At 38.1% G+C, this 17,004-nt stretch overlaps 1 protein-coding gene across 1 annotated transcript; it reads left to right on the top strand.

Annotated features, from left to right (window-relative positions):
* Window positions 1–10,833: 10,833 nt before the first annotated feature.
* Window positions 10,834–12,788, top strand: GJB7 (gap junction protein beta 7). Its single transcript, XM_039219457.1, has 2 exons — window positions 10,834–10,898; window positions 11,025–12,788. The coding sequence occupies exon 2, from the start codon at window positions 11,052–11,054 to the stop codon at window positions 11,859–11,861; it is 810 nt and encodes a 269-aa protein (XP_039075388.1). The 5' UTR covers window positions 10,834–10,898; window positions 11,025–11,051; the 3' UTR covers window positions 11,862–12,788.
* The last annotated feature ends 4,216 nt before the right edge of the window (window positions 12,789–17,004 follow it).

Below are 17,004 nucleotides of genomic sequence, written 5' to 3'. Positions count from 1 at the left end.
ATCATGGAACAGCTCACCCCATAGAGGCTATGTGACCTCACTGGACCTCCTCTTCCAGCCTCATGTCAGGCCATCCACCCCTCATTTACTGAGGTCTAGTCACATGGGCCTTCCTTCTGTTCCTCAAATACATAAATTCATTCTGTCCCGGCATTCCATTTTCCTAGGACATTCCTCATATCTTCATGTAGCTGACTCCTTGTCTCTTGGGGCTCTATCCAAAGGCTACCTCATTAGAGGCCTCCCATGGCCACCCAGTTCAAAGTAGCTCTCCTGGTCGCATCATAATTACATTATTCTGCTTGTGCTTCTTCACAGCCTTCATCATTATCTGATATTATCTTATGCATTTGTTTCTTGTTTGTTTCTCTCACTCCCTAGAATATAAGCTTCATGAGAATGAGGCTGTTCTCTACCAACTCACTCTTGCACCTAGAGCATACTTTTGTCATAATTTTTAATTGTATATTTGGGTAATTTTTAAAACATACCTATTTAACCTCTATGCTATCAGCTCTGTGAGAGAAGGAATGCTGTCTATTTTGTTTATTGCTGTGCAACACAGATTAGGCACTTACAAGTTTGGTGTTTCTTCAGCTATATGTAGCTACTAAACATTTACTAAGCAGCCATTTTATGCTAAGCACTTCGGAGTATACAAAACAAGTAACAAACATGGTCTTGAACTCATAGCAAGGGATAAGTTTCTTCGATGAGAAACACCCAAGTCTATTTGAGACCCACCAAGGTCTAAAATATGTGCTAAGGCGTAAGAACTACAGATATGAAGAGAGAAAAATCACAGGTTGGAAGGCTATATAGCAAGGTTGGGCAGGAAGGAGGGAGGAGCACCATGAGTAAGTACCTGGAGATAAGAAGAAGATGAGGGCTTGAGACAGGAAGACATAGGTAGGTGGGGGGAAGGATGAACCAACTGACCAAAGTGGGTTTTGGTGAATGCTGGTAGACACAAGGGTGTGAGATCTTGAACACGAAGGTGAGACTTGAAAACTTATTCTAAAAGTAACATGGAAGCGAGAGAGTGTTCCCAAGCAGAAGAATAACAGGATGGAAACAGCATTCTAATCTAGAGGTCAAAAGAACAGAGTGGATTTTAGGAGAAAGTCTGGGAGCAGCTCCCACTTGCTCTTCTTGCAGAGATAAAGCAAGATGGTCTGAATCTCAGATCTATCTAGGAGTTAAAGGAAGTAGGGACCTCAGAGCAGATTGCATAGTTTTGTGGAGAATATAGCAACTTAATTCAGGTGGAGATAGATAGGTTGGGTATTAGGAGAAGGATGATTGAGTTTTCCAAATGTTTCTGATTTCTAGAGCAGCTGTGTTCTCATTTGTTACTGAATTTTGCACTGTTACATAGGCACTGCATACACAATAGAGGACAATCAAAGTACTTGTTTAGGTTGCCACATAAAATATAGATTGCCCAGTTAATTTTGAATTTCAGATAAATAATGGATACTTTTTTAGTTTAAGTGATCCCAGTGAATAATTTCTTAGTGTGCAATCCAATATTTGGGTTACTTAAACTAAAAAAGTATCTATTATTTATCTGAAATTCAAATGTAACTGGACATCCTACATTTTATTTGCTTGCTCAATCTGACATCCCTAGTCCTTTCTCTTATGGAACACACAGTATCTTCAGATATTAGTTATATAAATAAGTGATTATAAGTTATAAATGACATGAAGGAAAAGATGCCAATATTGTAAATGAGAATACGAAAGAAGAATAAATTTAGATTGGTGGGGTCAGCAAAAGCCTCTCTGATTCAGGCAGGGAGACAAGAGCATCTTAGGTAGGAGGAACAAAATGGACATAGGATCTAAAGGAGGAAGTGAAAGAAGAGGAGCATGCCTGGAATTCACTGTACCTTGAAGATGTGGAAGATGAGGTTGGAGAGATAGGCAAGGGCACCACTATGCAAGGCTTCATTGTTTGGTAAGTATTTCTCCTTTTTTTCCTACCCTAAATGCAATGGGAAGCCAGGTTAGAGTTTTAAGCAGAGAAATGATAGAATGGGATGATATACTCCCCATTTTATTTTATTTTCATTGTTATTTTTAATTTTTTAATGTATATTTCTTTGTGCATTTTTTCAAACTTTTATTTAAATTCTAGTTAGCTAACATATAGTGTAATATTGGTTTTAGGAATTTAGTGAATTTAGTGATTCATCATTTACATATAATACCCAGTGCTCATCATAAAAAATGCTTTCCTTAATATCCATCACCCATCTAGCCCATCCCATGCCCACCTCTTCTCCATCAACTCTCAGTTTGTTCTTTATAGTAGTCTGTTATGATTTGCTTCCCTCTTTTTTTCCCCTTCCCTTATGTTCATCTGTTTTGTTTCTTAAATTTCACATATGAGTGAAATCATATGGTATTTGTTTTTCTCTGACTCACTTGTTTTACTTAGCATAATACACTCTATCTCCATCCACATCCTTGCCAATGGCAAGATTTCACTTTTCAATAACTCAGTAATATTCCTTTGTGTGTATATATATACCACATATTCTTTATCCATTCATCAGTCAATGGACATTTGGGCTGTTTCCATAATGTGGCTATTGTTGATAATGCTGCTATAAACATCAGAGTGCATGTTCCCCTTTGATGTATTTTTGTATCCTTTGGGTAAATACCTAGTGCAATTTCTGAGCCATAGGGTAGTTCTACTTCTACATTTTTGAGGAGCCTCCATAGTGTTTTCCAGAGTGGCTGTACCAGTTTGATTCCCACCAACAGTGTAAGAGGGCTCCTCTTTTTCTGCATCTTGCCAACATCTGTTGTTCCCTGTGCTGTTCATTTTAGCTATTCTAACAGGTGTGAGGTGGTATCCCATTGTTGTTTTGATTTGATTTCCCCGATGATGAGTGACGTTGAGCATCTTTTCATGTGTCTGTTAGCCATCTAGATGTCTTCTTTGGAAAAAATGCCTATTCATGTCTTCTGTCCATTTCTTAACTGGATTTTGTTTTTTTGGGTGTTGAGTTTGATGAATTCTTTATAGATTTTGGATACTAACCCTTTATCAGATATGTCATTTGCAAATATCTTCTTCCATTATGTAGGCCACCTTTTAGTTTTGTTGGCTGTTTCTTTTGCTCTGCAGAAGCTTTTTATCTTGATGAAGTCCCAGTAATTCATGTTTGCTTTTGTTTCCTTGCCTCCAATAACTGTCTAATAAGATGTTGCTATGGCCGAAGTCAAACAGGAGACTGCTTGTGTTCTCCTCTAGGACTTTGATGGTTTCCTGTCTCACATTTAGGTTTTTAATCCATTTTGAGTTTATTTTTGTGTATGGTGTAAGAAAGTAATCCAGTTTCATTCTCATGCATGTTGCTGTCCAGTTTTCCCAACATTATTTGTTGGAGACTGTCTTTTTTTTCCCATTGCATATTTTTTCCTGCTTTATCAAAGATTAGTTGACCATATAGCTGTGGGTACTTTTCTGGGTTTTTTGTTCTGTTGACTGATCTATGTGCCTGTTTTTTCCAGTACCATACTGTCTTGATGACTACAGCTTTATAATACAGCTTGAAATATGGAATTGTGATGCCTCCAGCTTTGTTTTTCTTTTTCAAGACTTCTCTGGCTATTCAGAGTCTTTTGTGGTTCCACACAAATTTTAGCATTTCTTGTCCTAGCTTTGTGAAAATTGTTGGTGGTATTTTGATAAGGATTGCATGTAATGTGTAGATTGTTTGGGATAGTATAGACATTTACTATAACAGTAACTAAACATTTACTATAACTAAAAACAGTGTCTGTTTTCTCATTCATGAGCATGGAATGTTTTTCCATTTCTTTGTGTCCTTTTAAATTTCTTTCATAAGTGTTCTATAGTGTTCAGAGTACAGGTCTCTTACCTCTTTGGTTAGGTTTATCCCTAGGTATCTTATGGTGTTTGGTGCAGTTGTAAACAGGATCGATTCCTTGATTTCTCTTTCTGCTTCTTCATTATTGATGTATATAAATGAAACAGATTTCTGTATGTTGATTTTATATCCTGCAACTTTGCAGAATTGATGTATCAGTTCTAGCCATTTTTCGGTGGTCTATGGGGTTTTCTACAGAGAGTATCATGTTATCTGCGAATAGTGAAAGTTTGACTTCTTCTTTGCTGATATAATCTCCATTTAATTTATTAAAGCTTTTTGAGTGTATTTATTTATTTTGAGAGAGAGCGCACACAAGCAGGGTAGTAGCAGAGGGGGGGGAGAAAAAGAATGCTAAGCAGGCTCTGTGAGGTCAGCACAGAACCTCATGAGGGATTTGAACTCACAAACCATGAGATCATGACCTGAGCCCAAATCAAGAGTTGCATGCTTACCAACTGAGCCACCCAGTGACCCTTATAATTTCCATTTTACTGTTTTAATGTTTATTTATTTTTGAGAGAGACAGGGCACAAGTGGGGGAGGGGCAGAGAGAGAGGGAGACCCAGAATGTGAAGCAGACTCTAGTCTCTGAGCTGTCAGCACAGAGCCTGACATAGGCTCCAATCCCACAAACTATGAGATCTTGACCTGAGCCAAAGTCAGACTCTTAACTGGCTGAGCCACCCAGGTGCCCCTATAATCTCCATTCTAAATGTTAATCTAGTTACTGAATAGATAATAGATTGGATGAGGTCAAGAATGAGAAAAGGGGAGACAGATAATAAGCCTTTATGGTGTACCAGGCAAGAGATGAGGAAGGCTTGGATTAGGGTGGAAGCAGTGTAGATGATAGAGTGAAAATTTGGGGGATATATTTCAAAGGTAGAAACTTTGGGCTTGAATATAAATTGGATGTGGGTTTGGGACAGGGAGAAGGTGAAGAATAACTTCCAAGTTTCTGGCTCAATGTTAGTGGTGGTACAATTTACTGAGGTAGTGAACACTGTTGGAGCAGCAGTGCTTTTGCAGGGAGATGGAAGGTGGAGTAAGCAGTAGCAAGAGTTCACTTTCAAACATTTTGAGTTTGAGATGACATCCTAGTAGAGATGACAAGTAAACAGCTTGAGCTCAGAGACAACAGGTCTGGACATACATAATTTGGAGAATCATAAACACATATTTAGAGGCAAGAGAGATTGAAAGGGATTCACCACATGATTTTCCTACATACTAACCTTGCAGATATGATTTGATTTGTAAACATTCATTCTATAAATAGCCTTCTTCGGTTGTTGCAAAAACATATGCACATGCAACAACAGTGATAGCTCTCTGATTTATTACTGTTCCTTTTGTATTAGGTTTTTTTTCAGATTTATTTTGTATATTCTTAACATAAAAAAATATGGACAATACAGAAAATCATAAACAAATAAAATCATATAAGAACTTATTTCATTGATAAGTTATATTATATTATATTATATTATATTATATTAATTCTTCCTTTTGTCCCTGTTTTTACTCCTTATACAACACAGTTCTCCTAAAATGTTCAGGCTATTTGGACCCCTATTGTTTCCTTCTATTCTAAATAGTTTCCTTCCACCTAATTTTGGGGGAACTTTTTTAATTGCGGTAAAATACATATGACATAAAAATTTCCATTTTAATCATTTTTCAGTGCACAGTTCAGTGGCATTATGTTATTTGTATTGTAAAACCATCAGCACTATTTCCAAAACTTTTTCAACCCCAAACAAAATTTGTAATTACTAAGCAATAGCTCACCATTCTTCCTTTCTTCCTTCCATTCCCTGGTAACCTCTAATCTACTTTCTATCTCTATGAATTTCTCTGTTTTAGAGGCTTCATACAAGTGGAATCACACAATATTTGTTCTTTTGTATCTTACATATTTTATTACCATAATGTCTTCAAATTTCACCCTTGCTGTAGCATGGATCAGAATTCCATTAACTGAATAATATTCCTTTGTGTATACCACATTTTGCATATTCATTCTTGATGTAACTTGGGTTGTTTCATATGTTGGCTATTGAGAATAATGTTGTGATGAAACCTGGCATACAAGTATCTCTTTGAGTTCCTATTTCCAATTTTGGGGTATACATCTAGAAGTGGAATTACTGGGTCAGATGGTAATGCTATGTTTAGCTTTTTGAGGAATTGCCAAACAGTTTTCCACAGTGGCTGCCCGATTTTACGTTCCCACCTGCTTTGTACAAGAGTTCCAATTTTTCCACATCTAGTAAGTATGAAACAGTATCTCATTGTAGCTTTTTTTAAAACATTAAAAAAAATTGTATTTTAGAGAGAAAGAGCATGAGTGGGGATGGGGGGCAGGGAGGGGAGAGAGAGAGAGAGAGAGAAAGGACCTGATGCAGAGCTTGATCCCACAACCCTGGGATCATAACCTGAGCTGAAACCAAGAGTTGGACACTCAACCAACTGAGCCACCCAGGCACTCCTCCCTGTAGCTTTGATTTGCATTTTCCTAATGACTAATGATGTTAAACATCTTTTCATGTATGGATTGGCCATTTGTATATCTTCTTTGGAGATATGTCTATTCATATGTTGTCCATGTTTGAGTTATCTTTTGTTGTTGAGTTTTAGCAGTTCTTTACATATTCTGTATATTAAAACCTTACCAGATATATTACTTATAAGCATTTTTTCTCACTTTGTGGGTTGCCTTTTTGCTTTCCTAATAATGTCCTTTGATAAACAATGGTTTTTAATTTTGATGGACTCCAATTTATTTTTTCCTTTTTGTTGCTCATGCTTTCAGTGTCATATCTAAGAATTCATTACCAAACCCAAGGGCATAAAAACTTACCCCTTTATATTTAGGTCTTTGATCATTTTGAGTTAATTTTTTAAATGGTGTAAGGTAGGAATCCAACTTCATTTTTTTTTTCCATGCGGAAATCTGATTGACCCAGTCCCTTCTTCTCACCTCCATTTTTAATTTAGATCTAATATTTGGGGGACATTTGCAACTTCCCAAAATTACTCCTGATATTGGCAATACTGGATACCTTACTTTCCGGAAATATTTAATTACTTGAATTTTCCAAATGAAACTCCTGTGCAGTTAACTTCTGGTTCTTAAGAGAAAAGAGAAAGTCATAAGAAAACTGGTACATAGAATTGGCAAGTAGAAACTCTTTAAAAATTGGGAGTAATCCTTAGTGATTTAAGAAAAGGGATAAATTAAAGACCTTTATTAAAAATAAAGAGACAATATGAATTATTATTTATGAGCTATTGACTTTAAACTAATGATTGCTTTCAAATGCTTAAAGGGCTATTATATAAAGATTCCTAACTTATCACCTTCATAGGAAAAAAGCCAGAGAAAAATATATGCCTAACTTGCGATTGGAAAGCCTTTCAATTTGACACCAATAAAAGGCTTTTAATGATAAAATAATAATAATAATAATAATGCTTACTGATCACTACCTTGTGTCAGAATCTGTTTTGAGCCCCACATGGTTAGTACTATTATCATCACAGCTGAACTTGGACTTGAACCCATGGAGTTCAATGCTGTGCCCAGGCTCTTGTCCGCTATGCTAAACCACCTTTGTTAAAATTGAACTAATATTAGAACACACTTCCCTCCTGAGAAAACCCATTGCGTTTCAGTCAGAAGAGAATTTCAAAATAGGAAAGACATTTATCAGTCAAATGAAATTCATAATTCTGATATATTCGATGGTGTCAGTCTTGTAACTCTATTCAAACCCTAGTTGCTTTCTTAATGCCTTTCTTAGAGCAAAACAGTCTGGATCTACTTTTGCCTTCGTCCCTTTTCTTAAATGACCAGGAGGGTACTTTCAAATGTTCTGTAACATTACACAATATCTTTTTAAATAATATGGACAAATGCCCAATGACACATGTTGTAGGAAAACATAATACCTTTTATTTTCCCTTTTTAATCTTTGGGGCTTTGTTTTAATAATTCATGGAGACATTAACCTTTCAGGTGGATTTGAGAATCCTTTTTATTTAATACAATTTTGTTTGTGTTCTGAAAACCAAGGACATTGAAGTATTTATTCCCTGCTGAATAGAGAACTGTGCACATGTATCTTTGTTTTCTCTGAAAACATCTCTTAACCTTCATACATCTCCTCAGGGCTGTAGCGTGTGGGCTTGCTATGTATTGTTCCCTTGTAAGAGGTGATGTGACATGCTCCAACAGGTGTGCTGCTATAACAATAGCCCAATTTTCTTAACCTCCTCATTCTTCTCACATGATCATTTCCATGATACTCTTTCAGCTGAGTTATAGAGAAAGCAAAAGGTAATTAATTTTTGTAATAGAAAACAAGACCTAAAATGGCAAGGATTTCACCTAAGAAATCACAACGTGTATTAGTAGCAGGGCTGGAGCTCTAGGCCACATCATCTGATTATAATAGAGAGTTATGAGAAGTGGTTGTCACTTGGAGAGACTTTGTCTCATCTCTATAGGGTACATTTGGAAATGTCTGGAGACACTTTCAGTTGTCCAATATGGGGCAGGAGGTGGTGCTACAGGCATCTAGCTGGTAGAGGCCAGAGGTTCTGCTAAACAACCTACAATGTGTAGGATAGCTGCTCCAACAAAGAATTATCCAGCCCTAAATATCAATGGTGCCACTGTTAGGAAGCTCTGTTTTAGAGTATTGGAAATTAGATTTGAACCCTGCTTTGCATCTTATTTTGTAACCTTGGGGAAGTGGCTTCATTTTTTGGAGTCTGCTTTCTCATCTGAAAGAATAAAACATCCACCATCATAAACAACCAAACCAAACCAAACTAACCAACCAATTAAACAAATAAACAAAACCTCCACTTTCCACGGTAGTTGGGAGAGAGCAACTCAAAAGCACTGAATAGAGAATGCTGTGTATATAATGGGCCCAACAATCAAAAATCAGCAGATCCAATTATAAGAAAAGATGAGAGCAGAGCATTCCAGAAAGACAACATCACTGAAATGAAAAACAAGGCTCCCTAGCATCCTTTCAACTTTTATATAGAAAAGGGCAAAAGAGGTGGAGAGAGGTACAAGATAATTAAACAGCATCAAGGACATATTAGGAGGAGAGGGGAAGAGATGGTAAGACTGGAAATAGAAAGCTGTGCAAAGGCTGTATAGGTGAGAGATTTCAGTAGTGGTTTGGAGAGGAATTTGAGAGATATTTGGAGGAATCTGAAGAATTTGGTGAGTAATTAAGCAGGGTCATAAGAAGGGCATCTGTGTGGCTCAGTTGGTTAAGTGTCTGACTCTTGGTTTTGGTTTAGGTCATGATCTCACCATTCCTGAGTTTAAGCCCCATGTTGGGCTCTGCACTGGCAGCACGGAACCTGCTTGGGATTCTCTCTCCCCACCCCGTTCTGCCGCTCCCCTGCTTTTTTTCTCTCCCTCCCTCTCTCTCTCCCTCTCTCTCTGTCCTCAAATAAGTCAATAAATATTTATAAAACTTTTTTTACAAAGTGTCATGAGAGAGAAGTCCAAGATGAATATGAGATTTCCCATTTGGGTGCTTGGGTATTGGCGATACCATCAAGCAAGAAAATCAAAGAGCAGAGCAGATAATAAATTCATCTGTAAATACTTCAAGTTTGAGATGCCTGTGGCATACTTAAATGATAACAGGCAGTGAGATATGGAAATCCGGGGAGAAGCTGAAGACTTGAGAGTCAGAAATCAGAAAACAGGGGCGCCTGGGTGGCTTAGTCGGTTAAGCGTCCGACTTTCGCTTAGGTCATGATCTCGTGGTTCGTGGGTTCGAGCCGCGCGTCGGGTTCTGTGGTGACTGCCAGCTCGGGGCCTGGGGCCTGTTTCAGACTCTGTGTCTCCCTCTCTCTCTGCCCTCCCCTGCTTACGCTTGCTCTCTCTCTCCTAGAAATAAATAAAAAAATATTTTAAAAAAATACCTTATAAAAAGAAATCAGAAAACAGTAATTGAATCCCTGGGAATGAATGAGATTTTCTAGAGAGCATATGGAGTGAAACAACAGCAGAGGACAGAGCTTTTAAGAATTAGACAAAGAAAACTAAGATGGCACAATTAAGATCAGAACAATAGAAAGAGAAGGTAGAGTAACATGGATGTCAAGGCTCAAGAGTTTTAAGAACACAATACAGGCAACAGTATCATAAAAAAATTAAATGAGATCCAGAGTGTCCAGAAGGTTTGGTAGTTGAGTGGTAGTGCTAATTTTAGCATGCAATGATGAGCAGAAAAACTAGACTCAGTGAGTTGAAGAGTAAATAATAATTGAAGAAGTAGAAATAAGGGATAACACTTAAGCACATTTATATGCTGAGATGAAGGAACCGGCAAAGGTTGATGATACAGGAGCAGGGAAAATGGATTTAAATCAAGAATGGGATGTAGAGTTCGAATGATCATTTTGAGGCAATATGAGACTGATCCCTCCCTCTAAACTGTGCAGAGCATGTTAAGTTGGGCATGGTTGTAAGTATGCCTGCAGGGGTGAGGACATGAGTTTGAAGAAGTTCATATTGGAGACACTCACTTTTCACTATCAGACTGCAGGTGAGCTCAGCTGTTGGTATGGGATAAGGGGAGCTAGGGGCAAGAAACAGCCTTTAAGGATTGGGGAAGGGCATTGACAAACTAGAGAAAGTGAGTAGAGATTACAACTTTAAGAAGCTGATATGTGAAGGGATGTGAAGAGATTACAACTTCAAGAAGCTGATATGTGAAGATATGTGAAGGGAATTTGAAGGAACCATATAAATTGGAATTTATATCTAATTTTTTCTAGCTCACTAACAGAACCCATCTATCCTTAGAGAGAAGCAATAAGCTGGAAGGACTTATTTGAAAATGGGATAGTGTGTATGGGATCACCAACCAAATTCCAAACTAAACTGGGCATGGAATCAATTACGTCTGTGGACCAATTGCATCATCTCCTTGTATGAATGTGAGTCCTCCCAACCAGATTTGAAATTTGACTTTATCGTCTAGCATTCCATAATCAAGTAAGACAGTGGAAATGACCAATGAAATAAAAATAAATGAATCATGATGAAATTGTTTTCTTTTGCAGAACCTTACCTTCTTTTGAGCCTAAGTCATGAGTTGGATGTTCCTCAGAGACCTCCTAACTGGAGTAAATAAATACTCAACTGGGATTGGGCGGATTTGGCTGGCTGTGGTGTTCATCTTCCGTTTGCTGGTCTATATGGTGGCAGCAGAGCATGTGTGGAAAGATGAGCAGAAAGAGTTTGAGTGCAACATTAAACAGCCTGGTTGTGAAAATGTGTGTTTTGATCACTTCTTCCCCATTTCCCAGATCAGACTTTGGGCCTTACAACTGATCATGGTCTCCACACCTTCACTTCTTGTGGTTCTACATGTAGCCTGTCGTGAAGGTAGAGAGAAAAGGCACAGAAAGAAACTTTATGTCATCCTCTGTATGAGGGACGGGGGCCTGTGGTACACTTACCTCATCAGTCTCATTGTTAAAACTGGTTTTGAAATTGGCTTCCTGGTTTTATTTTATAAGCTGTATGATGGCTTTAGTGTTCCGTACCTCATGAAGTGTGATTTGAAGCCTTGTCCCAATACTGTGGACTGCTTCATATCCAAACCCACTGAGAAAACGATCTTCATCCTCTTCTTGGTTATTACCTCATGCCTGTGCATTGTGCTGAATTTCATTGAACTGAGCTTTCTGGTTCTCAAGTGCCTCATTAAGTGCTATTTCCAAAAATACTCCAAAACACTCAAGTCTTCAGTGTGTGAGTGCCACAACCTCAGATATGTTGAATGTGGTGGAATAGGGGCTCCTCCCCTGCTCCAGAATTGCCATTCAGACTCAGTGGTAAGCACACCGCACACCCCTGCACACCCTCCCTCACAAAGTAAAACAAAAGAGGGTTAGCAAGGAGAATCTGCATTCTTCCTGAGCAAGACCTAGGCTGTCTTGGAAAACAAAGGGTGTCAGCCTAAATGTTGTTTGGGGAATTTTTTTTTTTTTTTTAATTTTCAATATATACTCAGTTGGGTACACTAGACAGAGATCTCACTGTCACAGGGTTTAAGTGGGTATGTGAGTCGTGTTTGAATAGTTAATTGCAAATTAGTCTGAAAAAATCCAGTGAACAGCATTCTCTTAAATGCTTAGGTCTGTCAACTGGAAAATATAGAAAGTGACATTTCTGACAAATGTGATGTCCTCCAAGCTGAGGCTGGGGCACTACCAATCTTTCCAAAGTGGCAGCCAAGGCTCCCCTCACTCAGCCCTACACAATCTTTGCAGAGAAAGAGCATGGTGAGGGCGGGGTAGCAGTTAACCAAGGCAAACAGAAGCACACTCAGCGAGAAGGCCTGGCCCGGGGAAATGACCACAGAGTCCATGCCTCTGCAGTTTAGGTCTCCCTGGATATAAGTGGGCTAGCGGGGAGGGAAGAAAGCTGTAATTTGTGGTCTCCAAGTTAATACAAATATTACTGGGGCATTTCCCACCTAAGTCTGAACCTAGCAGATACCTGAAAGGGTTACTCCAGTCACTCCAGAAGGCAGGTCCCACCAACTACATAGACAGGGAGCAGGTAGGAACCAGAAGAGGAACATGCCCACTTGATAATTACTTAACCCTTCTATTTTATCCACGGAATGTTGAATACTTTGTAAATGTATTTATTGGACTTTTTATGATCAGGAATTCACAGTGTGTTATACAATATATCATAGTTTGCCTACAATTTACTGTTACATCTCTCTTTCTAGAACAGATAATAAAATGTGTACTATGCTGTTATACTGGTGTGAAAAATGTAAAAAATAAAAGATGCTTATTATTACTTGATTCAGAGCCTAGCTCTCACTGTCTTATTTTTACACTTGATCTTAGCCAAAAGACTGAGATTATTTAAAAAAAAAATCATAGATATATTATCTTTGTATTTAATACTCTAATAGATGTGCATTTCTCCAGAATAAAAATGAAGTGGTTTTGTTATTTGGCTGTCATTGTTACTTGACTGCACTGAGTACAATTATTCTGTGAAATAAAACTTTTCTGACAATTTTAGAACAGGACTTGCAGCCCTGCTTGATAAAGATAGCTCAGAATCATTCTTGTCCACTGGGAAATTTTAATGAGAAATTAGTGCATAAAAATGTAATTTAACTGAAACGGATTATGTCATGTCTTCCATGGCACTGTGTTCTTCAGCATAAAGTCACTACATTTCATGCATGATGAAATTTTTTTCTGTCGTTACCTACAGACCATGTCACAAACAGGGGTCACAAGCTGTCTTAAAGACTGCCGTGGACAATGCAGAGGAAGGTGAACTTTGTGGGTTTTCCCCTTTTTTCAATTTATATCCTAGATCCCTCACTGCTGCACTCATGAGCCTACAACCATTTGACATGAAAACAGCTAGCAAATGCAGGTAACCACTGAAAGATTTAAAGGAATATGTATATACATACATACAAACACACACACACGTATATACACACACATATATGTTTTTGACAGTGATGGAGGTTAAAGAGGTTTGGGGTTTTTGAGGCCCTCATCATGGCATAAAATCTAGAAAATAGGGTTTTAGTGAACAGAAGTGGAATGGAGACAAGATGATTTTCAGTCTAAGTCTGCAGTCAAGGAGAGGAGCTCAGTCTCTTCATACCAGTTATGACAAGCGCTGCTCTAGGGAAAAGGATTGGTGGGACATGTGCATTCCTTGCTTTTTCCACTTTGCATGAAGAGGAAATGACAAGGTAATGGGAGCAGGGGCTGTGAATGAAGTTGTTTAGACAGGAAGGGGAATGACTTTTTCTCCTTTAAGCTTAGTTTATAAAATGAGTTTCCTCTAAGAATACTCTGGAGATTGTCTTGGCATCAGTGAGGACCCAAAGCATTTGACTGAGAGAAACTGGCATTTCTACTTGCCATCTTTATTGTTTCTCTTTATCAATAAGTTAATATTTATTGAGCTATGAACAGTAGGAATAAGACACTGCATTATGCACCTTCAGAGATATATACTCCAGCCGTAAGAAAATTTCCACTTTTGTGGGGAAGCATGGATGTTAAGATGGGATGGAGTATCTCATACTGGTCCTCACTGGTCACCTTACTTGACCTGACACCTCCCTCTCCCCCCGACCCCCAGTAACATTGGTGCTCAGAAAGCAGACAATAATCTTAGAGATGAAGAAGGTAAGACCCAAAAATTCATTCCCTTTTTTCCAGGGACATTCATCTAGTAAAAGCAGAGTTAACAATCAACCACAGTTTTTAAATCACTTCCTCACCTCATAGGGCTTCCCAGATCACCGAACAGGTGTCTTCTTAATGTCATTGAAGCCATTCCTGGCCAGCAGTTATTTTGGCTCTCTAGCACTTATCCCTCAAAGCTTTCTGGTTACACACTGTCTGGCCACCAGGCTTTGTCTCAATGGAGTTGGAAGGAAATTTTTTTCAGTACTTGCACGAAAGAATGCCTAGGGTTGCAAGTTCCTATGGTTCCAGTCTTCTCAAGGAAATTTAACCGACTTCTTTAAGACAGAAAGATTGCCAAGTTAAGAGGAGAGGGGGAAGGGGCGCCTAGGTGGCTTAGTCGGTTAAGCGTCTGACTTTTGCTTAGGTCAAGATCTCGTGGTTGGTGGGTTCGAGCCCCGCGTCGGGCTCAGCTTAGAGCCTGGAGCCTATTTCAGTCTGTGACTCCCTCTCTCTGACCCTCCCCTGCTCATGCATAAATAAAAATAAATAAATAAAAATATTAAAAAAATAAATAAAATAAATATATTAAATAAAAATATTTAAAAAAAAAAGAGGAGAGGGGGAAATAGGCAAAGACCTGGGAATGTCTGAATTTCTAATTCCTGCTGTCTCTGACCCCCACTCCAACCCCTCCCCCCACTCTTTCTGCAGCTTAGTTACATGAATGATAAATTCCCCATTTTTGCTTTCAGTTTGCAACTGAAAGAATACTAATAAAACCATGTTTTTCATACATTTCCTTCCTGTACAGTGTTAAGAGGGGCATGGTAGAACACTTCTCTTGTATTTGTATTTCTCTTCTCTTTTTTAGGCATTGAGCATCCTAACTTTTACACGTGGGTATGTATAGAATGTGTGAATAGAGGGAGAGATGTGGAAGGATTTCAACATTGGTTACACTAAAAGAAGGAGAGTGAGTTTTTTCTTTATAAATCTTTTCATTGTTTCATGTTATTTTTGTTTTTCAAATTTTAACAAAGAAAATACATCAATTAAAAGCCCAAACTGCTCTGTCCCTCCTTTTTCTAGCTCACATCCCATCATATGCATATAACACTTTCCTTACTGATGCCAATTTATTCATATTTTACATTTTATTTTGTTTGTATATTTAATACTTCACAGAGTACAAAAGAGAGGGCGTGTCACAATTCTGTTTAAAAAAAAATGGTGAGGAAAGAAAGAACCAGGGGTGGGGCATTTAAAGGCAAAAATGTTAGCATTCCTTTGAATTTTATGACAAAATCTGAAGGGACATGTTCTGGGAGAAACTTACCAGAAGTTCTTTCCTTAACATAGAGTTTTTTCTCACAGAGCAAATCTTTTCCAGCTTCAAAAGACAATGGGTTTGTGGGGAGTTCTGAGACTTTTCCACACACTTACCCTGTTTCCACTGTGTCATAGTCTAAGAAACAACTTTCCTATTCTAAGATGATAAATATTGTCTTTTAAAATGCTGTAATGTGTCCATATATTCTGCTTGAAAACAAAGTAAAATGAGTTCTGGATGTTTCCCAAATAGGTCAACATTTCCACCTACTTAAACTTGATCTGCTCCTTCCCTAAATAAGGAGATTTAGTTTTCTATTAAAAAGGACAAGGAAAAATGTTGTTCAGAGAAAAATAGTATATGGAACTTCGGTTACTTTTTTTTTTTGTCTTGAAAATTCTCGGACATTAATGCTTTCTGTCAGAGGTGGACAGATGGCTGTGGTATAGAACTGTCTGCACAGAATAATGGGAAGCTGAAGAAGTAGACTCCAGTTTTCTATCCTTTAAAAAGCTCACTGTGGGACTTGCACAGTGGATTGGGTCCAGAGAGGACAAATATTAAGCAATCCCATTTTCACTTTCTTGCTATAAAGATGTCATTTTTATAATGACTAAATTGATGATCATGAATCTCCTGTAACTGTATTAGTCATTAGGTTAACCAAGTGCTTTCATTTAAAAAGCAGTTATTTCAAAAGAGAGTCAGTGCAGTAACTTGAGATTTGATTTTTTATAGAAGATTAGCAAATATGATAAACCAATCTTCTGGAGAAAATGGCTTCTAATCACATTTGATGATGACATTAAAAACTTACTGTGGCTAAGGTGAAAGATTGTCTTATTCATCTTTTCATATCCTGTATCCCCACAGCTTAAGTCCCTGGTATTAGGAGCTCACAGTTTCTTGGAAAAATATGTGTTCCTCTGGCTTCTTCTTTTGTCTACCCAACATTTACTTTTTTACCTAAAGAATTCGGACTTTGTTGGAGGTGGCAAGTCCCCAGCTAAAACATTACATTTCCAGGTCTCCTTTGCATGCAAAGGTAGCAGTGTGAAATCTTGTCAAGACAGGATTTTTTTGACTGATGCTTTGGGGAAAGTTAAAAAGTGGGGCTGTCCTAGCTTGCATGCATCTTTTGCTTCTTAACCCCTTTCTGCCTGGGACATTGTAGCTACAGCTGCAGTAAACATCTTTCTACCATAAGGTGACTTTCAAGATGGAAGTATGACCTTAGAGATGAAGGGGCAGAAAGACAGCTCTTGGAACACTGATGCTGTCCATCAGGGAATTGCTGTATCAGCTCAGACTTCCTATCTCCATGCTTTTGTTTTTGGTGTTTATATGTGAGAGAGAACTCCTACCTGATGTAAGCTATTGCCTTGTTGGACTTTTTTACTTATAGCCAAAATTAGCTCCTGACTACTTTCATGTGAGTAATTGGGATGAGAGCACAGAAGGTGTGCTTATATCTACTGAAGACAAAAGAGATGACCTGGATATTGAATGGCAGACATA

Source organism: Hyaena hyaena, unplaced genomic scaffold, assembly GCF_003009895.1.
Source record: "Hyaena hyaena isolate Hyena2069 unplaced genomic scaffold, ASM300989v1 scaffold_821, whole genome shotgun sequence".
Lineage (NCBI taxonomy): Eukaryota > Metazoa > Chordata > Mammalia > Carnivora > Hyaenidae > Hyaena > Hyaena hyaena.
The sequence above is the reverse complement of the archived record's forward strand: the minus strand, read 5'-3'. Positions and strand labels throughout refer to the sequence as shown.